Here is a 20439-nt window from a genome sequence, read left to right as displayed (position 1 = left end):
CATTTAACAGGCGCATTAGGGGTAATGAAAAGGCTCTCAGTGGTTCACCACTGCAGGCCACCTGGATGGTCCCTCTCTGTAAAGTGGGTGGTGGCAGTGAGGGAAAGGGGGAAAATGAAGGTGATTTGAAGATCACATGATTGTAGAATTTGGCCTCCTATCTATCTATCTATCTATCTATCTATCTATCTATCTATCTATCTATCTATCTATCTATCTATCTATCTATCTATCTATCTATCTATCTATCTGTCTGTCTGTCTGTCTGTCTGTCTGTCTGTCTGTCTGTCTATCTATCTATCTGTCTATCTATCTATGCTCTAAACGTGTTGAATAACACCAAACGTTCCTCAAAAAACCTCAGCCCGCTACCTGTGATTGTGATGCAAATGTTAATGGACTCTGATTAGCCTGATGTGGGCTAATGTCCCTCCTCTGCAGTCCCCAGAGAGACCAGGCAGCCTTTTCACCGTCCCCCATTAATTGAGGAGGGTTTTTTTTCCCCACTCCGCCGCGCACGCATGCAGACCACCGTGTGTTTAATGAGAGGAAACATATAGCGTGGAGTGAATGTCACGGTGTGGAGAAGAATCTTTAGACTCCTGCAAACGGGAAGAACTCGTTTTCTTTCACGTTTTTGGAATATCGTTATGTTGGAGATTCTCACCTCATGGGGTGGGCGCAGAATGAAGGCGGTGGGGCTTTAAAATGTATAGATTTCAGCTTAATGTTTGCTGCGTGATCAATTATCTTTGTTGCCAGGGAGTTCTTTCCAGGAGAAAATTTCCGCCCGTGATGGAGAAAATTGGGCATTTATTTTTGTGTTTCCAGAAAAGAAAAGGGAGTGGGGAGGGTGCGCGTAGGTGTGGTTGCATGAAGGCGGAGAACCTTGTGCCAGCTCACCCAAGTGTGTAATATGAAAAGGGAGAGCCGGGGGTGAAATATACTGAGGGGGGAGAAAGGGAGGAGGAGAAGCGGGGTGAGGAAATGAGTGCGAGGACGCAATCAGATCACGTTGCAGGTTTTTCTTTTTCCAAATACCCTTCAGCCCAAAGAAACACAAAGGCGCACAGGTGTATGTCGGGTCAAACACGGACGCTTTGATCGGTCATATCGGTCTCTGCTGTGGGATCCTCCCGGGACGCGACCCTCTGATGACTGATGACGATGGGTGATAAACTGAGAAAATCACTTCCCTCCCCTCTCTGCAGATGATGGAGAACCCCGGAGCTCATGCCCGCGCGCGTGCTTGTTAGGGCGCAAAAGGATCCCCCACCGATTTTTTTTGAGAAAACAATTTAAGCATTTAAGCTTTATTTCGTCAGTAATTCCCGTCGTGTTCGCATGAGAATAGAACTTAAAGCAAAAACGCCCATCGCGCGCGGCAGCAGGCGTGATTCATCAGAAAGGCCCAGGATCCTCATCGTGAGCTCATTGTAAATACAGGCCCGTCACACCGAATATATTCTATTACCATTATTATTATTATCTGTACAGTGGGTCGTGGTGAGGTAACCTGCTGGCTGCTGCTGTCGGTGGCTCGGCTCTTTTCCTTTTCCATCCTGCGGCTCAGACCATCAGACAGCGCAGATCAGAGGACGGCTGCAGCGCGCTGATAACAGCCTCCATCATTAACTCTTTCATTCAGGGCTGCAGAAGGCAGCCACTTTCGTTCCCACGGCTAAAAAAAACGCACAAAGACGCGCGCGTACATCGCAGACAGTCTCCGTTCAAAGATGAAACGCGGGTCATTTGGCTCTCCTTGAAGGAGAAGAAGGTGCGACTCCTGTTCCTGGTGAAATGCCTAAATATCTAAACTGCTGACTCCCCCAATGAAAAGAAAAATAACAGTATCCTGTAAATGATAAATTAATCCACATTTTGATGAACAGTACCCTTTTTTTCGGAATAGTCTTCCCGATCTCAGAGGCATTTTATGCTTTTTTAAGTGTCTGACGCGCATCCACATTAGTCCTCTTACACTAATTTCAGCGGCTAGTGTTAATGAGCATCATTATATGTGTCAGTCTGCCAGTCATTCAGCCGCGTTATCCTGTTATCCTATCTTAGCCCATTCAAAGACAGCAGGTCAAGAGCTATTAATGGGCCGTATCATCACCATCATCATCATCACCATTGTTGTTGTCAGTCCTCGAATACGAATAATAGCCTGGATGCGCACAGACTGCGGCTGATTCTGTCTCAGTATCCTCCGTTGCGTGTTTTTTTTTTTCTTCAGACGAGGCCGCAGCTCTGTGTCGCCACCATGAACTCTTGATACTGCAGCCTGAGGACGCAAAACACTGAACATGGCGGACACAGAGTAGAAATGACAAGGCAATGTCAACAACGACTATCTAGTATTTTGTGGCCCGGTTATTCCACAGCTTGGCCTAGATTTACAGTGCGGGGGTGGAGGTGGGGGTGACACGTTTCATGTGTCACCATGGCATTTCAGCTACACACGTCCTCTTGACTTCACGATTTAGGGAGACAGTTTTTAATTTTAGCAGCTGAATATCCTGTCAGCTTGGTTGGGGGAGAATCGGAATTTGTTACATTTAACGTGCGCATCAATTAAAAAATAATGTAAGCAATGTTTTTTAAAAGAAATGTGATCAATTTATTTTATAACTGCAATGGCTTAAACGATGCTTTCCTCCACAGAAACAGCGCCGTGGTCACGATAGCGTCACATCATCTATGCAGACGCAAAGTCACTGAATGAGCGAATCAATGAACGTGGGTCCTGAATGGAGGCTGAGGTTGGATAGAGGCACATTTATAATCCAATTAATGGAATATAAAAACGCACATTGTTTTTAGGCCTTTTCAAATTCCACAGGAAAGCGTGTGAAGTCTAAATCTTACCAGTTCAAAAAAATAAAACGTGCAGTTTTCCGAAACGACAAAAGCAAAGGTTATTTTTTTAGACGGTGTAATCCAAGGAATAACACGGTAGGTCCTCTTGTCGTTAAAATCGACACCTGTTTTTGATTAAATAATAAATCCCAGTTTTGTTTGTTAAATAATGCGGTCCAGACTTTGGTGGGATTTATTTTTTCAAATTCAAGCCTCCTTTTATACGCGTAAAGTTATGCGAGATTTCAGGCCCCTGGAATGTCATTGGGTGTTCGAATGAGGTATTATAGATTATGGGTTTTGGGAGGGATGGTGGGGGCACTACAAGCACCTCCCCTAGAAATGCAGCAAATCTCTCCCGTTTTCTCTCGGTGGGGCACTGGGAGGGCTCGAGACGTGCTTTGCATTGGCAGGCTGATGAGGACACGTGTCTCCTCCCTGCCTCCCCCCTAGGCTCCAGTGGTACCGCATTGGCATCAGTAAAGGCACCTGAAATCCGACGACTCGCTCCTGGAAACGCTGCCTGTCACCTCACAACCTCACCGAGAAAACGATATTATACGCCGCGCAGGAACCTGTGGCTCGCGCTCACTTGTGCGTAACGCCTTTTCACTCTCTCCATTGCGCACCTCAGTGGCTGGATAGGTGCGCTTCTCTCTGAGCGTCAGAGCGCAGCGCCAGGATGCAGAAGAGGAGCAGCGGCGTTTGAAGGTGAAATGTACCTGGGGATAATCGATAACATCAGGCGTACACTGAACAAGGAGTGGAGATAGCAAATAAAACCAACGGTGTCTTCAAGCGAAGCTTGCGCATTTCACCAGTGGCTTTACCTTAATGCAGAGATTCAAGCGCTGTCATCCGAAGTAACCTCACGATTTTGCCGACTGGAGGAGAACACGCACCAATTAAGCTGTTGAGATTCAGGACAGGGAAGAAAAAATGGCGACGTTAATCAGAAGCAAGATTTCTAATAAACTCTCAAACGCAGCCACCGCTGTGTCCAATAAATCCCAGGCGAAGGTGAGCGGGATGTTCGCCAAGATGGGCTTCCAGGCCGCCACGGACGAGGAGGCGCTGGGCTTTGCCGCCTGCGATGACCTGGACTACGACCATCGGCAGGGTATGCAGATGGAAATTTTGACGTCCGATGACATGGGAGGAGAGGGTAGCGGAGAAGGGGGTGCGATGGACGGGGACAGTCACTACCAGAGGGACGGCACCGGTCTGCCGCACTCCGGTTCGAAGGATGGGGGTCCTACGGACGAGCTGTCTGAGGAAAAACCAAAAATCACCGCGTGGGAAGCGGGCTGGAACGTCACGAACGCAATTCAGGTAAAGACGCTCACAAGTGAAAACGCACATTTCGGATCCAACTGGCCGATTGTCTTATGACAAAAGTCGCACCTGCAGTCAAATATTAATCAGCAAAAGAGAAAGAAGCAGCTTCTATGTAAATAGACGTAACGTTTTAATCTGTAATATTTTCTATAATATTATCGATACAATATTCTCAGGTCGGTATTTCTATTTTATTCTTACAAACTTAAATTGCAGTGCAGAGATTTCAAGGCTGATGCGCAAATTGGTGGCGATATCCATTACCTCTTCCTCTTCCTCCTCCTCCTCCTCCTCCTCCACTTTCTCCCCCTTAACGCACACATTCTTTGTCTCTATCTAGTCGTGAGAGGTGTGACTGCACCCCTACGTGAAGAAATGACGTTAAACGAAATAATCTAGAACAAGAAGTATATTTTTAATACACAACCTACATTTCTGGGCTGCGTTTGCGCGTTATTTATTAGGATTTTATTAATCCTTTTGTTCGGAAACGAGGCCAGGCATTTGAACAAAGTGAAGCAACTAAAAATGAACGGAAAATGTGTATTTTTTTGTTGTTGTTTTCGCTCTAATGTTCATTTGGCGCAAAAATGATGCGATCGTTTGAGGTGTGACGATGCAGAACTTGCACGACCTGCGGGCCCTTGCTCGACAGGGCGCGTGTATCCTATGCGACAAAAAGTCGTGGACGCGATCCGTCCCTCGCCGTGGTCACGATAGTCGCCGTGACGTCACAGCGCGTGTCTCCTCTGGCGAGCGTGACGTCACGGGCGGCCGGGCACACTCAGAGCGATGTGGAAAAACCCACATGAAAGAGTGAGGCCCAACAGGCCGGGGGGCATCTGAAAACATGCTCTAGAGAAGTAGATTTGTTTTTAAAATTAAAAAAAAAAAGTATGGAAACTTAAAGGCATTAAGAACCTGATTATCATAATGTATTTTTTATATATATGTTTCTATAGGGGATGTTCGTTCTGGGTTTGCCCTACGCCATCCTGCATGGAGGATACCTTGGACTCTTTCTCATTATTTTTGCCGCTGTGGTCTGCTGCTACACTGGCAAAATCCTCATTTCCTGCTTGTACGAGGAGGATGAAGACGGGCAGCTCGTCCGCGTGAGGGACTCATACGTGGACATTGCCAACGCCTGCTGCGCGCCCAGATTCCCGTCTTTGGGCGGTCACATCGTGAATGTAGCCCAAATCATCGAGCTGGTGATGACCTGCATCCTTTACGTGGTGGTCAGTGGTAATCTCATGTACAACAGCTTCCCCAGCATGCCAATTTCCCAGAAGTCTTGGGCCATCATCGCCACCGCCGCTCTCCTCCCCTGCGCCTTCCTCAAGAACCTGAAAGCCGTCTCCAAGTTCAGCTTGTTGTGCACGATGGCCCACTTCATCATCAACGTCCTGGTGATTGCGTACTGCCTCTCCAGGGCGAGAGACTGGGCCTGGGACAAGGTCAAATTTTACATCGATGTCAAGAAGTTCCCCATCTCCATTGGGATTATCGTGTTCAGCTACACCTCGCAGATCTTTCTGCCTTCCCTGGAGGGGAACATGCATAAACCCAGCGAGTTTCACTGCATGATGAAGTGGACTCACATCGCTGCCTGCATCCTCAAGGGCCTGTTCGCCCTGGTGGCCTTCCTGACCTGGGCTGATGAGACCAAGGAGGTCATCACAGACAACCTGCCCCCAACCATCCGAGCTGTCGTCAACATCTTCCTCGTGGCCAAAGCTTTGCTGTCATACCCGCTGCCGTTCTTCGCTGCTGTAGAAGTTTTAGAGAAATCCCTTTTCCAGGATGGGGGACGTGCCTACTTCCCCGATTGCTACGGAGGCGACGGACGCCTGAAATCCTGGGGACTCACTCTCCGCTGTAGCCTTGTTGTGTTCACCTTGCTCATGGCCATCTATGTGCCACATTTTGCTCTCCTCATGGGTCTCACTGGCAGCCTGACAGGCGCGGGCCTGTGCTTTCTGCTTCCCAGTCTTTTCCATCTGAAGCTTTTATGGAGAAAGCTGCTGTGGCACCAGGTGTTCTTTGACGTCGCCATCTTTGTAATAGGCGGTATATGCAGCATATCTGGCTTTATCCATTCCATGGAGGGTCTGATAGAGGCTTTTAGATATAACATACAAGAGTAAGTGCAACGCTGGACCTAGATGTTACCCCCAAAAGCCCCATTTAGTGAAAAAAAAGTTGAACACATGACGTCCTGGCAGGCGCTGCCCCTCTGCTTAACTCATGCGTAAAACCGCGCGTCAACGCGGACATTGTCGCTCTCATGCAGTCTTGCATCGATTCAAAGATGAACACAAACACGAACACACACGCGCTCGCACGCACGCACCGAAGGATCGCGCACCGCAGGAAAAATAAAAAAGTTATATAAAATGCGAACACGGATTTTCCAGTTGAGTGACCGTTTACAACATTGTCCCTAAACAAATTTGCATAAAAAGAGGACAGTTTGTCTGCTGTGCCACTAGTGTGTTAATTCACCACGCAGGAGGTCACGTGTGCCGCGGAGCTTTTCGATGGCACAACGCCATTCAGTTATTAAAAAAGTTGCATTCATTTTTAAAAATAATAAGGAAAGAAACGTCACTCTTAAGTAATTTGCAACATGAATGAGTGCAGTGATGGGGCTGTTAAATTCATAAAATATATAAAGAATAATTCAATGGCAATAATTGTAGAATAGATTTCTAGTAAAAAAAAAAAAAAAGAATAATAATTGAAACCCCAGCAGTTTAAAATAGACTGGAAATGCAAAATCTCAAAGTACATAGCAGCTATACAAACTATGCATTGAATGTATGATATTTCAGATGTACAAGACTTATTAAAATGGGAGGTGCAAATAAAAACCTGCTAATTCTGATTCTTCTGCGTGAAAGTGTTACTTTGATATTCTTACATTAGAATTCTGTTTTAACTGAGAGATAAACCACCGCATCCTGGCCCTGATTCCACACAGATGGGGGCTTCCCCCACTAAAAACCTGAAACCAGAATTAATCCTCCATGGCGCTTTTCCATAGCATTTTAAAAATACGTGGCCTGTTTTGACATTCTTTTGAAAGAAAATTCGCCGTCCGGGAAAAATGAAGAAGATGGGAAAAAAGGATAACGTGCATACAGACATTTTTCATTCTGTGCAAACAAATGGGTCCTGTGGAAATGTTATAAAAACCGTGTGTGTAAGTGTTATTGTGGTTTCAAAAAGATGGAATGTATATCTCAAAGTCGTTATCATATATCGTGAAATTAATATTGCAGAATAAAGAAACAAGTGAAATTATATTGTAAAAATGTGTGTGGATTTACGTAAACGACAAATGGTCAGAACATGTATTTTTTTTTCTCTATAATAAAAGACAAAAACATTTCAAATGACCTGCGTATTTATTTTACATCGAATGACGTCAGGGTGGATTTGTACTTTCATCACGCTCGTATATCGTGTCACCACAGCTTTAAAGCTTTTAAAACCGTTTTTATAGAGGAACTTTGAGCGTGCGTGCATTCCTGAACACGAACAGATTTGTGCTGCAGGCAGAGGCCTTATGTTCGACCTGTTCAGCCACCGTGTTGATTTGGTGAAACATCTGATTTACTACAACATCTGGATTCAGTCATTGGCTTCATCTGTAGCTGCTGAGCACCGAGTCGTGCTCACAATATTAAATAAATCAATCAAAAGGCCTTTGTTTTACGCCATACTGTTCTGCTGAAGGTAAATGCCATAGTACCGCATGAAGGCCCGCAGCACCAACACGTGACGCTGCTCGACCAATAACAGTGGTGAGAATGTTGGATTTCAATATCTACAATTCCCACAAAGATGCAAATTAATTTACTCATGCCAAACCATACGTGCACCGAACTAAGACCCTCAACAGCGTCACAGATAAAGAAAAAGTGATCTTTTAAAAGAACTTTTACAAGTAATAATCTACAATATCGTGGTCTGTGACGCTACCTGCCGGAAATGAGTGTAAATACACCCACAAGGAGAAATGGGGAGAAAAAAAACTCTTGCTTTGCATCTGTGGTTATTTAAGTTAAAATATGGTGAAGCCGGCCTAACAGACACGACCTTCTTTTATGAGTTTTATTAACGTGAATACATACGTTTCCGTTTACACTTCCAGCAACACAACATTCTGCCTTTTCCCAGTCGCCAGGCAAAAGAAAACACAGCTACAGTACAGATTCACTGAATAGCTAACATACACATTTCATACGTACTATTGGAACAGATTCCCAATCTTTTATTCCCAACCAGTGGTTTTAAAATCCCATAACGCTCATCCCGGCTCTAGTGGTACATCTGCGCCCTCTAGTGGACTCAAGCATTGGAGCAGCCAGATCATTTGGCCAATACTGATGACATTCAGGAAAATACTGGCAAAAAGTGTGTGGAGGCAGCTCAGGCGAGAGGTTGAAACGCATTTAAGAAAGATAAAATTGTTTAAAAGCAGCCATAGTCTGCTCAATTCTAAAGTGACATATTCAATTAAGCATAACGTTTTATTTCAAGTAATGGCAATTCCAAAAACCTCAATAAACCATTCATAATTAGACAAAAGCAATGAAATATTTACAAGAAATTGCAGGTAACTGAAAAGCATAGATTTAAAAAAATAATAATAATATTAATAACTTGATGGCTCGAGAAATCTGTTGGGAAAGACAGGGAAATGGAGTTGTGTAGGTAACATGTCAATGCATGAAAAAGATTATCCGCAAAGAGGTGCACTTGCTATGCGTCAACCAGTGTTCTGAAGGAATCCTTAATGGGAGGTTGTTATGGGTGGAGGAGCTCTGAAAGACTCAATTGCTAGGCTGCTCATTGGTCACGGTTGTGGGCTTTTTGGTGGAGCGCTCAACCACCCAGGGGTGAGCTAGGACTCCCTGGACAGGCAGTCTCTGCATGGGGTTGTGCTTCAGCAACCTGGAAACCAAATCTTTGGCTCCATCACTGATGTTTGTGTGTGCAGGGTAGGTATACTCCACCTGAATGACAAAGACAAAGTTTTATAAACAAGAGTGCAGATATGATAGAAAATTATTGTATAAAGCTTACCCTTGAGATCCTGCGGTAGGTCTCCTCATGTGTTTTTGCTTCAAAAGGAGGTTTCCCAACAAGGAACTCGTAACAAAGGACCCCAAGACTCCACAGGTCCACCTTCTCATCATGGGTTTTTCCCTCAATCATCTCTGGAGGCAGGTAGTCCAACGTTCCACAGAGTGTGGACCTCCTGAACAACATTTCAACGCACACCAAAAGTTCAAGGAACTGAAATATTATTTCCCTCAATGCACCATGCTTTAATCTACAGGCTCCTCACAAACATTTCATACCTGGAGGAAGGTGTATGAACAGACCAGCCAAAATCTGCAATCTTCAGCTCTCCATTGGCCCCCAGCAACAGGTTTTCTGGTTTGATGTCCCTGTGAATCACCTTCTTAGAGTGACAGTAGTTGAGGGCATCAGCCAGTTCCATGATATACTGGTAAGACACAATAGAGACACATGCCTCATATTTTAGACGACAGCCTCTTTCTTTAAAAAAATACATGTCTATCACAGGGAGTGGGGGGGGGGGGGTTTATTACTGTTGCACTTCTCTCCTCAGGGAAACTTCCACAGCGCTGCAGCTCCCCATATAGTTCACCTTTTGGTGCAAACTCAAGGATGAGATACACACGAGATGGGTCGTGGAAGTAACCATAGAGACGGAGGATGTTGGGGTGCCTGTAGGAGATGGACGTAGAGAAGGAGAGCACCTTAATCTCTGACAAATTATAGTAAAATTAAAGAATTTACGACAATCAGCAACGGTAATTACTGGTATTTCAGATCCCAGTAACTGCACACAGTGCCACAAAAAAGCTGTATTTGACACACTGGCCTAATGTAGGATTAGCTGTTTACCTGAGGTGTGACTGGATCTCCACTTCTCTCCTCAGCTGGTGCTCGACACCAGCCTTCTCCAGCTGTTTCTTGAACAGCACCTTGAGGGCCAAGATGAACCTACTTTGCCGCTCCCGAGCTAGATAAACATTGCCAAATTTACCCTTTCCTAGGGGTCGGCCAATGTCAAAATTTTCCAGGCTCCAACGTCTTCTGGGTGGGCAAACCACACAATTATTAATGAATAACAGTGAGTGGAGCAATCATTGGGGGGGGGAAAACAGAAGATAATCACAGACATACTTTGATGCAGAAGCCTTTTCACAGTCGTTTTTTGCAGGTTTTTCTAACAGGGGTGGGAAAAAAAATACTATTACATTATCTGAACAGAAAAGCAGGTAGTAGAAAACTGACTAATACTTACTTTGCATCTTATCTGGCTCAGGCTGTTTGGCTGTTGGTTGGGCCACATTTATCTTGGGTGAAATTTGGTGAGAAACATGCTTAGACTGTAGTGCTGGATTACTTTTCTGACTTTGAGGGTCAACGTTTTGATTAGAATGTGTGGACTTGACAGCATAGCAAACATCAGTCAGCGACTTCTGATGGCTGACAGGCCGCTGAATGCGCTGAGGTCCATTCGACAGACCTAACACACGCTGTTGCGGTGTTGGTGTAACCACAGCGAGATGGGATTGTTGTGACACGGGGATCCGTTTGGGCCCTCCACCACTTGACTGAAATTTTAAAAAAGCAGACAAACACTCATTTAAATAAAAATTGAAATGCGATGTGACTTGAAATAATTCAGCTCAAAATACGTCAGTTTATCAGCACCAAAGAAATGGCGATTTTGCCTTTTGTACCTTGACTTCAGGTCGCAGAGATTTCATGTCCTTGGTCAATTTTTGCTTAGAAGCTGAGTCCATCGTCTGAGAAATGTATAAGGTTTAAATAAACACAGTGCTGGACAAAACAGGCAATTTAAGATCCATGTTATAATGATCTATCGATTATATCGTTTCAAAGCCCTTAGACAAGGCACTTTAGCACCAACATTAGCTTGGTTAACGTTAGATGGGATCGTTTCTAGCATGTTGGTAACCAGGGGAATCTGCATCTGACCTACCTTCTCCTGTTTAGGCTCAAAAATGATCTAGAGACCAGTGACTGATTAATTCTCCAGAATTCCGACCTTAGACAAGTAGTCAAGCAGATAGCATGCCCAATCTGTCGAACAGCTAGCTTACATGCGCAATGACGTCTGGAGCCACAGAAATATTGGCAATACAGCGATCCGACAGACTTTGTCTTGACGCTGTAGTGGAAATACCCCCGTTAGTGACGTCGTTTGCGGTGAAGGTGGATAAATAGGTAAAATATTGGAAAATAGGTGAGAATCGAGGCACCTTCCCTCAAACCCTGTGGCCTTTTCCTTGTTTAATTTCAAACGTCCCACGGTTCAAAGCCTCTCTCGGAATCACAGCCTCTTATTGGCTGAAGAACCATTTCCGCTCGCTTCTCATTGGTTGATGACAGCCACAGCTCGACGCCCCGGAAGTCCTCCAAACCAGTTGGGGGCAGCAAATCAAGGATTAAAACGTTTCTAATGTTACGACTGTAAAACTAAGATATTGGATACGCGATTTTTAGGGTGATGTTGCATTTGTGGCGGTAATCTGGATTTGCTGGGTAATTAAATGCTTATATATCGAGACAACCGATGTAACCTGACACTGTGACGAAGAAGATTTCATTTTTAAAAAAATACAGTAAATGTTAAAATATTGTTTTATCGATTTTTTTATGATTTCAGATGCCCAAATTATAATTCCTCAACAAAGCACTTTCTTAATCTACTTCAAAAACAACCACAAAAAAAACAACAACAATTTTCAAGGTAAACATTTATACTAGAGATCATTAAAAATAGAAGAAGCTAACGTTTTCACACTCGTCTGCATGAAGATCTGCATGTAACATCATTTAATCCCTAAAAGGAATGCATTACACCCTTTTCAATGATTCACAAAACGCATACATTTCTGCAAAGGTCTCACTCAGTACAGACAGAATGCCCTAAAAACGTATTAATACAGTTTCAAGTTGTGCAAACATATCCAGTTAGGATGTTAAATTCTATTTTCTCTGTACACAAGACTGAAAAGCAGCAGTGCTTTAAAAATAAATATGATCCCTTAACTTAAATACCTTTAAAAGAAACACAAAATAACACAAAATATTTAGGCTTAGTTACTTTGCCTGGTACAGAATGTTTTCTTACTTGTGAGGTCCCGCACAAACAAAGAAATAACAACACATTTATATCATTGTCAGCTTCTCGAACACATGAGCACACAAACTTTTGACATAGATGGTACAAACCTTAAATCAGGCCTTTGTTTTTATTACAATCTTGTCATAAATATTTGGCATATGGTACCATTAATGCATCACAGGATGATTGGTGGCATTCTGAGATCTTTAGCCACGCGTACCTGAGGATATTTTGGCACTGTGCTTGTGTTTTCTGGTCACCTCATGCATCCCTGTCAGTGTTACGCATTTCCAAACTTACAGTAGACCTGAACACACCACCACCAGTCTCTTATTGCAACAGTCCAACCAGGCAGCATCTCTTAAATAGTCCACAGTTGGCCAACAGAGTGCACATGAAGTCTGCAGAGCACCAGTGCAGCACCAGAGCATTATGAAGGGAGGCTGGGCTCTGCTGGCATGGATTTTCTCGCATACTCAGTTGGGAGAGTGTCATTTCTCGGTGACGGCAGCTGCCATGGGGACGCGCATGGTCCCACGCGCTGTGGCCGCCAGCTCTTCAATTTCTGTATTCAGCCGTCTGATCACCCACTCCATGGCTTCACGACCCTGGTCAACAACAAAGAATTAGTCCAGTGGAAATGTGGCAAGATGAGAGACCAATCTATCCCTGATCTTTGGTGACTTGACATCAAACTTGAATACTAGAGACTAAATGTTGATTGACCCTGTAATCGATAAAACATATCTATTAATTTTACCATTCTATTTTCTGCAAAAACCTGTAATTAATGTGTTTTTAATTTTTGTTATAAGAAAAAGAGCACTTCCAGTGATAAAGCCACACATTTATTTGATGCAAACCCATATTTCTTTTTAAACTCTGACTGAAACTGTTCACCTAACACGTCTTGATATGGAGCAGAAGCATGACTAACTTCTTTCACCTAATGTTTCAATCTCAAAAAAATTCTCGCGTGAAGTTGTAAATCAGCAATTAAACCGAGTTTCTTAACGCCTGTCACCTTAGCGGTTCTTGTTTTGGGACAAACATGGGTCACATTCGCACCCGTCAGGTTAAAGGCCACACAAAAACATTCCGTTGAGGAATGCTTGGAACTTATGGCTCTTTTACCTTTCCAGCATTGACAGAGATGGTCCTGGCCATAACGCCCTCCAAATAACTGCTGAGACTGACTCCTTTTACTGAGATGATGGCTTCCTGTGTCAGTATTGTTCTACAATCAAGAAGACAAGAATTTATGTTTCATGTTACGACCCGTAACATTCAAGATAAATCAAAAAAGTGAATTAAATATTAATCATGCAATAGATCAGGGGTGCCCAAATCAACTTTTCTGTCTGACCAAGCAGAAAACACTTCCTCTAAGGAACATGGGAACCCATGATTGTGTATCTGGTGAGACAGAAATTCTGACTGAATTGCAGCCCTCGAGGACTGGATTAGGGCACCACCGCTATAGATCTTACTTTTCTTTATCTTCGGGGTGTGGTTTATACGTTAACCTTTCATCCACGGAAACCATGTTTGTGAAAGTGATCTGTACCAATAGATGAAAAGTCAAGATACAAGATTCATTAGTGACACACAGGCTGTAAACCAGAGCAACAAGACAGACAACATTTCACGTAGCTTTTAGACACAGCTTAATACAAAGTGCCCTTAATAAGAGTTAGCAGTACTCACATTTGTGGACTGAAGTTCAAAACTCTTCTCTTTTGGATCCACAACTGACTGCTCCTGAATGTAGGTGCATGTCCGTGTTTTACCAATAATCTAAAAATACAAAACAAACATGTTTCACTGCACAGTTCAGCCTCTATACATTTGATGCAGTGAACTGATTCTTTTAATGAACAATGCTAACAAATGAAATACTGCTTTGGTTTTGGTTGCAGAGGACATTTAACTGCCCTCGTCCTCTGGATACGTGTCTGGTTTGTCTTCCCTAAACCATCATCACTCCCTAAATTTAAACTAATCATGTGTATATGAGAACACCAAGCTCCACTGGAAGCTTGTTTCCACAATAATCCACACAATTAACTAAAGATTGAACACCTAAATTAAATCAAACACATCATACATTTAGGAAAGGTGCTAAAGAGCAGCTGATAATTTTCCAATGTCTCAAACATGAAAAAAGATCTGATCTCATTCATCTACTGACTGCTATGTTCAACAGTGAAAGTCATGACCATCGGATGACATGTGAGTGAAACCTTAACCTCCTCCTCTCCTTCCCTCTCTCACGTCACCACCCATCATTGAAGTGACCCCCAGTTTAAACTGAGGCGTCGGTGATGGAAAGTTATGTCACATGCTGTCAGGGGTTATGCCTCAGCTATGACAAACTTACGCCATCATGTCCTGTACAACATGAGCTGCTCTGGCTTGGCACATGCCACTAATGGACAAAAATAGCAGCCACGGGGTAAAATCACAAAAGAGAGGGAGGACAACATATGCCACACTTATAGAGTCTCAAATGTTCCAAAGACAGGTCAGGAGTGCGAGCATGCTATTTAAGACACTTGCTTCCTCATTTAGAGTCACGTGTTCATTTTTGTAAAGGTGTGACCGGAGCGGTTTGACCTCAGTGATGCTACATTATTTTTGATGAGAACTTTGGCTGCAGACCACACTCACCGTGGTGACGATGGATGGAAGACCCCACTCGGTGCTGAGAAGTCTTTTGCTGTGTAGACGGCCTTGTTTGTCTATGCTTCTGTCCAAAACATCCACTCCAAACACACTGGGGTTCATAGGGTTGGGATATTTCTGCATGGCAGCCTTGGTTACCGTTTCCCAAGGATGGCTGTTGGAAGAAAAAAGAAAGCAACATAGAGAATGCTGTTACAATATTGCGGTGACACGTGCATCCACACGACATCTATATGACCTTCTAAAAAATAAAAAATAGTTGTGTTTTTCCAAAGAAAAAGATGCATATACCTCAAAACATACACAATTAAACGCATCCTGCATTGATGTACATAAAACTACAGTACATAAAACTGAGAAGTAAATTGAATAGGTTATTAAGCAGTATTAATTACTACAAAAGAGTAATTATACTTCTTATAGTTACTATTACTATGATTTCCTTGTCTTTTTCGTAATTGTATTTGCAAATTGGCTTCTATAAGGACCACAGTGCGCCAAAGAAATCTTGAGAAACTTTATTTTTCGGATAGACTAAATTTAGCCAATGAAGTAGGTGAAACTATTAGCGCCGACTCAATTACTCTGCAGATTCACGTGGATTTTTCCCTGGAATTTGGTTAGTGAATGGTTGCCAAGGTGAGGTGTGAACGCGCAGCGTAGTGCAGTGACGCAGAGGCACGGTTATATATGGGGGGGGGGGGGGGGGGGGGGGGATGTAGGGGAAAGGTCGCGGGCCGGGAGGCTGGTCCTGACCGGCGGATTACGCAATTTGACATGTAACTGTCCACAAGCAGACCATAAAATAACGTCAGCTGACAACTTTAAACAATTCATGCAAAAAAAAAAAAAAAAAAGCACGTTGTTGTCTGTTATACATGTTGCTAACGCGTGTGCCTTCCTGGATTATGTCAATGATTATATAAAACCGACGAATTGGTCTCGGACTTGGAATTCAACTATACACCACCATGTTGCACGATACACAAGATAGAGATTTTTAACATTTCCAAGAAGGGTGTGACTCATAAAATGCTTTGTTCCTCTTAATTACAGGAGTAAGCTGGCGTTGCTTAGCGCCTAAAACCAGGCAAACTCTGATGACTCGGAAGATTTTCCTACTGAGCACAGGAATAAAACAAAACAACTCAAGCTAAGAGGTTCACTTACTTAAATATGTGTTCTGAGGTCCAAATCTTCATGGTTTCAGTGGTTAAGGTTCGATGCCGGTGCTACTGGAGTCAAGTCGCGATCTCAGTAAGGCGGCTGAACCACGATGAGACTCCCCTGAGGCCACGCCCACTATGTCTGATCACATGAGCAGCATTAGTGACGCATTTCCGCCTGCCAGGAATTCCACGTGCAGTTTGCCGGAGACAGCTGACCTAATAAATGATCGTTTGAAGACAGAAACCAATTATATTATTACCTTCTGCCTCCTTTGTTTCTCTGCAAAATAAATCAAAGTGTTACCAACTGATTTGATTACATTGTTAGGTCACGTTGATAATGGGCCAAGGAAGAGCTGATTAAAGTTTGGGACTTTGACATTTGATTGCCTAAAAATCATAGCCAAGGAACTTTGATCATAATGAACCTATTCAGTTATGTAATTGCGTATTTATTTGTGTTTATATAAAATATATACAGTATATACAAACACACAAACACACGCCTTTTTTTGTTTATTTAGCCTTTTTCTAGTTTTTAGTTTAAAATAGGACTTAATCATCTGTCTTCGTTATTTATGTTAATGTTGACTATCTGATGTATTATTGCCATTCGGCGTGTTCCAAACAGATTTGGCATTCATTCACCATTTTAATCCAATTTCAGAACATTTACTGGATTTCTGATGCAAAAAAACAAACATAAAAAGCCACTATGGCCAGAACACTCACAAAAGGACAGCCAGAAGGAAGTTCTGTTAGTATCATGGATATCAGGACTATATTTGCATGGCTTGCATGCATGGTAATTGGCAGCATCCCTGTATGTCTTTTTTACAGAATTACAGGAAAACCGACACCATGTGAGCTTATCGCAGCGTGCAGACACGTTTGCCAAGTTATGTGTAATCTTTATGCCCCAGACAACAGGGGAAACTGTGACAGCCTTGAGCAGTGTCATTATCGGTGTGCTGTCAGATTACTGTCATGACAGTTGAATTAGTTTTAGTCTCAAACTTAAACCTGAACCATAAATACCTAAAATACTTACAGTTAAATATACATTTCTCATTGAGGAAACTGAGGTTTTTTAGTTCTCTTTATTAAAATGAAGTTGGCCAAATTTTCAGACAACATACACCATAAATACAAGCAGTTGGAACCAATAGTGGTTCTATTTTGATTGTTTAGCTTCTTAAACTTAAAAAAAGTAAAACATTTTTTTAAATCATTGGCTGCAGTTAGACTTAATTTTTACCGTCAAAACTTGGATACAAAATAATTTACAACATTATTATTTGCAGTTTTGTTTTCAAAGCGTTGGACCCTATAAAGCTGGAATCATGAGAATTTCATAATTTATACACAAACTTTCTATATCTTAAACATTTACTGAAAAAGAAAAAATATATAATAGTTCTAAGCTTATTAAGTGACCTATAAGAAATTGTTGATTCTTAAAACACAAGTGTAGGCCATTCAAAAAAAAGAAAAATAAAGAACCACAAGCATGAAATGAAATACAAAAGTTGTTTTTTTCTAAAATACGAAGGATCTGAATTAATATTCTCATCATCCTTACATCACCATGTCAAACACACCACATTGTGTGTTACGCTATTTATCTTCATTGTCTTGACTGGATTCCGTCACTGTTTCCACATGAGACAGGGCTTTTGCCGTCTCTGCCAGTGAGGGCGCCTCCACTTCTTCATCTTCTACTTCTGAATCGAAATCAGCTGTGGCGTCTTGGTACTGCTGGTACTCGGACACCAGGTCGTTGAGGTTGCTCTCTGCCTCAGAGAACTCCATTTCATCCATACCCTCACCAGTATACCAGTGGAGAAAAGCTTTGCGTCGGAACATCAGGGAGAACTGCTCACCCACACGTCGGAATATCTCCTGAATGGCCGTGTTATTGCCGATGAACGTGGAGGCCATTTTGAGGCCCCGGGGTGGGATGTCACACACTGCGACCTTGACGTTGTGGGGGATCCAGTCCACAAAATAGCTGCTGTTTTTCTGTTGCATTAGAAGCATCTGCTCATCTACTTGCTTTGTGGACATCCGTCCACGGAACATGGCAGCTACTGTGAGGTAGCGCCCTCGCCGAGGGTCGCAGGCTGTCATCATGTTGCGGGCATCAAACATTTGTTGGGTGAGCTCTGGTACACTGAGGGCCCGATACTGTTGGCTGCCTCTGGGGGTCAGGGGGGCAAATCCCGGCATGAAGAAGTGGAGGCGAGGGAAAGGAACCATGTTGACCGCCAGCTTTCTCAGATCTGCGTTGAGCTGCCCGGGGAATCTCAGGGAGGTCGTGACACCGCTCATAGTCATGCAGACCAAGTGGTTGAGATCCCCGTAGGTCGGCGTGGTCAGTTTCAGCGTGCGGAAGCAGATGTCGTAGAGGGCCTCGTTGTCGATGCAGAACGTCTCGTCTGTGTTCTCAAGGAGTTGGTGCACCGACAGTGTGGCGTTGTACGGCTCCACTACTGTGTCGGACACTTTTGGCGAGGGCATGATGCTGAAAGTGTTCATGATGCGATCGGGGTACTCCTCTCGGATTTTGTTGATGATGAGGGTACCCATGCCGGAGCCAGTGCCTCCCCCTAGAGAGTGAACCAGCTGGAAGCCCTGCAGGCAATCACAGCTTTCGCTCTCATTCCTCACCCTGTCAATCACCTGCTCCACCAGCTCTGCGCCCTCCGTATAATGACCTTTTGCCCAGTTATTGCCAGCTCCGGAGTTCCCTGCGACACCAAAACAGAAAATTACTGGAAAGGGCGTACCAATACATATATAATACATAGTAGAATTTTTTTTTTTTAAACTATGTGGTCAGATAAATGTTAAAAAAGGATTTTAGAGATTCTCTTATTCCAAATAATAGGACATTTTAGTGAATAAGAAAAATGTTTCTGCACATACATGTTCTCTATATTTATCCACTCTCAAGAGACTTCATAACACTTCTCATATAAATGGATAATTTTGAATTTCTATTCTTTCATGATTTGGTGGGTTTTTTTCTTCTCACCATGAATGAAATTGTCTGGCCTGAAAAGACTCCCGATGCGGCTTCCTCTTATACTGTCCATCGTACCAGGCTCCAGGTCAACAAGCACAGCCCTGGGGACATATTTACCACCTGCATGCACACAGGATGGTTACAAGGAAGTCAGAATTTATTTTTAGAATTTTACTTAACGTTTTACTTTACTTTTACTTTTTTTTTTTTTTTTTTTTTTTTTACAAAGTGTTTTAATAAACAATTTAGCATGTCATTTACCATGTGCCTCATTGAAGTAGACATTAAGCCTCTCCAGTAGTAGGTCACTGTCCCCTTCATACATGCCTGTTGCATTGAGCCCATGTTCATTACTGATGACCTCCCAAAACTAGAAAGACAAAAATATAGTGTTATCACATGTACACATCAGCACAAATTGTTTAAGAATAAATATATCCACAGAATCGTAAATAGATAAAGATAAAATATTGTAATGCTATGTAGCTATATATGAATACTTTATTCTCAAGTTAAAGAAATCTGCAAAATCTTCATACTTTCGGTGTATTTTATGTTGGGCATGATGGAAAAAAGGTCCCACCCACAGCAGTGTGACTTTAGTCCTTATCTTTCCCCCAAATATTGACAGGAAACACCCTGAGCGGCAACTGTTGGTTTAGCAGTACAATTGGAGTCTTATCATATACTAATGTAATTTTTAAAAAATTATTGCATCATTTAACTACTTAAACGTTCTTAGCAACAATAAGTAGAACTGCTTGCTGACAGAAAATTATATTTAAGCATAAGTATATGCTGACAGATATTTGTACAACCCATTTAAGCCTTGTGCTGTAAGTATTATAATATTATAGAGTTTTTAATTTACCTTTGAGCCAATCTGGTTTCCACATTGTCCAATTTGCAGATGCACAATTTCACGCATGATGACCAGTCTACAGTACACAAAGTAGCTCTCCGATAGGTCCCAGCCCTCTGGCAAGTCTTTTATAAACTACCAGAAATGACATCATCAGCGATGGTAGGAAGTTCAAATATGATAGCGTCCTCAAAATGACCAGTACCAAAACTCTGAATAATCCAAGCAGAAAAAGTCCCAAAAAGTATTTTGTAATGATTATCAGTTTATTAATATTTAAGTGTACCTT

General features: G+C 42.8%; 4 protein-coding genes across 7 annotated transcripts; 1 reads left to right on the top strand and 3 right to left on the bottom strand.

Moving 5' to 3' along the window:
* Nucleotides 1-3230: 3230 nt before the first annotated feature.
* Nucleotides 3231-7601, top strand: slc32a1 (solute carrier family 32 member 1). Its single transcript, XM_003973430.2, has 2 exons — nucleotides 3231-4194; nucleotides 5163-7601. Exons 1-2 carry the CDS (start codon nucleotides 3802-3804, stop codon nucleotides 6348-6350), a joined length of 1581 nt encoding a protein of 526 aa, XP_003973479.1. The 5' UTR covers nucleotides 3231-3801; the 3' UTR covers nucleotides 6351-7601.
* Nucleotides 7602-8266: 665 nt separating this feature from the next.
* Nucleotides 8267-11600, bottom strand: aurka (aurora kinase A). Of its 4 annotated transcripts, none has more exons than XM_003973429.3 (10): nucleotides 11538-11592; nucleotides 11258-11446; nucleotides 10995-11060; nucleotides 10553-10865; nucleotides 10432-10474; nucleotides 10150-10341; nucleotides 9831-9969; nucleotides 9576-9724; nucleotides 9298-9472; nucleotides 8267-9227 (listed from the first exon to the last, which is right to left on the bottom strand). In XM_003973429.3, exons 3-10 carry the CDS (start codon nucleotides 11055-11057, stop codon nucleotides 9045-9047), a joined length of 1257 nt encoding a protein of 418 aa, XP_003973478.2. In that variant the 5' UTR covers nucleotides 11058-11060; nucleotides 11258-11446; nucleotides 11538-11592; the 3' UTR covers nucleotides 8267-9044. The 4 variants fall into 4 exon arrangements, with proteins under 4 accessions (XP_003973478.2, XP_029682879.1, XP_011612359.2 ...); XM_029827019.1 differs by having other exon boundaries at nucleotides 11379-11446; nucleotides 11538-11587; XM_011614057.2 differs by having other exon boundaries at nucleotides 11258-11600.
* A 318-nt stretch (nucleotides 11601-11918) lies between these two features.
* prelid3b (PRELI domain containing 3) lies at nucleotides 11919-16446 on the bottom strand. The gene is made up of 6 exons (XM_003973428.3): nucleotides 16262-16446; nucleotides 15077-15245; nucleotides 14114-14203; nucleotides 13897-13967; nucleotides 13541-13643; nucleotides 11919-13014 (listed from the first exon to the last, which is right to left on the bottom strand). Exons 1-6 carry the CDS (start codon nucleotides 16291-16293, stop codon nucleotides 12898-12900), a joined length of 582 nt encoding a protein of 193 aa, XP_003973477.1. The 5' UTR covers nucleotides 16294-16446; the 3' UTR covers nucleotides 11919-12897.
* Nucleotides 16447-17345: 899 nt separating this feature from the next.
* tubb1 (tubulin, beta 1 class VI) lies at nucleotides 17346-20274 on the bottom strand. Its single transcript, XM_011614056.2, has 4 exons — nucleotides 20160-20274; nucleotides 19550-19658; nucleotides 19298-19408; nucleotides 17346-19010 (listed from the first exon to the last, which is right to left on the bottom strand). The coding sequence occupies exons 1-4, from the start codon at nucleotides 20214-20216 to the stop codon at nucleotides 17878-17880; spliced, it is 1410 nt and encodes a 469-aa protein (XP_011612358.1). The 5' UTR covers nucleotides 20217-20274; the 3' UTR covers nucleotides 17346-17877.
* Nucleotides 20275-20439: the final 165 nt, after the last annotated feature.

Source organism: Takifugu rubripes, chromosome 19, assembly GCF_901000725.2.
Source record: "Takifugu rubripes chromosome 19, fTakRub1.2, whole genome shotgun sequence".
Taxonomy (NCBI): Eukaryota; Metazoa; Chordata; class Actinopteri; order Tetraodontiformes; family Tetraodontidae; genus Takifugu; species Takifugu rubripes.
The sequence above is the reverse complement of the archived record's forward strand: the minus strand, read 5'-3'. Positions and strand labels throughout refer to the sequence as shown.

Coding starts and splice junctions, on each gene's coding strand:
- slc32a1 (XM_003973430.2), top strand. CDS start 3,802: ATGGCGACGTTAATCAGAAGCAAGATTTCTAATAAACTCTCAAACGCA. Junction 4,195..5,162: donor ACGTCACGAACGCAATTCAG/GTAAAGACGCTC, acceptor ATGTTTCTATAG/GGGATGTTCGTTCTGGGTTT.
- aurka (XM_011614057.2), bottom strand. CDS start 11,057: ATGGACTCAGCTTCTAAGCAAAAATTGACCAAGGACATGAAATCTCTG. Junction 10,866..10,994: donor CTCTGCGACCTGAAGTCAAG/GTACAAAAGGCA, acceptor TTAAAATTTCAG/TCAAGTGGTGGAGGGCCCAA. Junction 10,475..10,552: donor TGAGCCAGATAAGATGCAAA/GTAAGTATTAGT, acceptor CACCCCTGTTAG/AAAAACCTGCAAAAAACGAC.
- prelid3b (XM_003973428.3), bottom strand. CDS start 16,293: ATGAAGATTTGGACCTCAGAACACATATTTAA. Junction 15,246..16,261: donor ACCTCAGAACACATATTTAA/GTAAGTGAACCT, acceptor TTCTTCCAACAG/CCATCCTTGGGAAACGGTAA. Junction 13,015..13,540: donor TCTCTGTCAATGCTGGAAAG/GTAAAAGAGCCA, acceptor GTTGTTGACCAG/GGTCGTGAAGCCATGGAGTG.
- tubb1 (XM_011614056.2), bottom strand. CDS start 20,216: ATGCGTGAAATTGTGCATCTGCAAATTGGACAATGTGGAAACCAGATT. Junction 19,659..20,159: donor GAAACCAGATTGGCTCAAAG/GTAAATTAAAAA, acceptor TTGTCTTTCTAG/TTTTGGGAGGTCATCAGTAA. Junction 19,011..19,297: donor GCCAGACAATTTCATTCATG/GTGAGAAGAAAA, acceptor TTGGTGTCGCAG/GGAACTCCGGAGCTGGCAAT.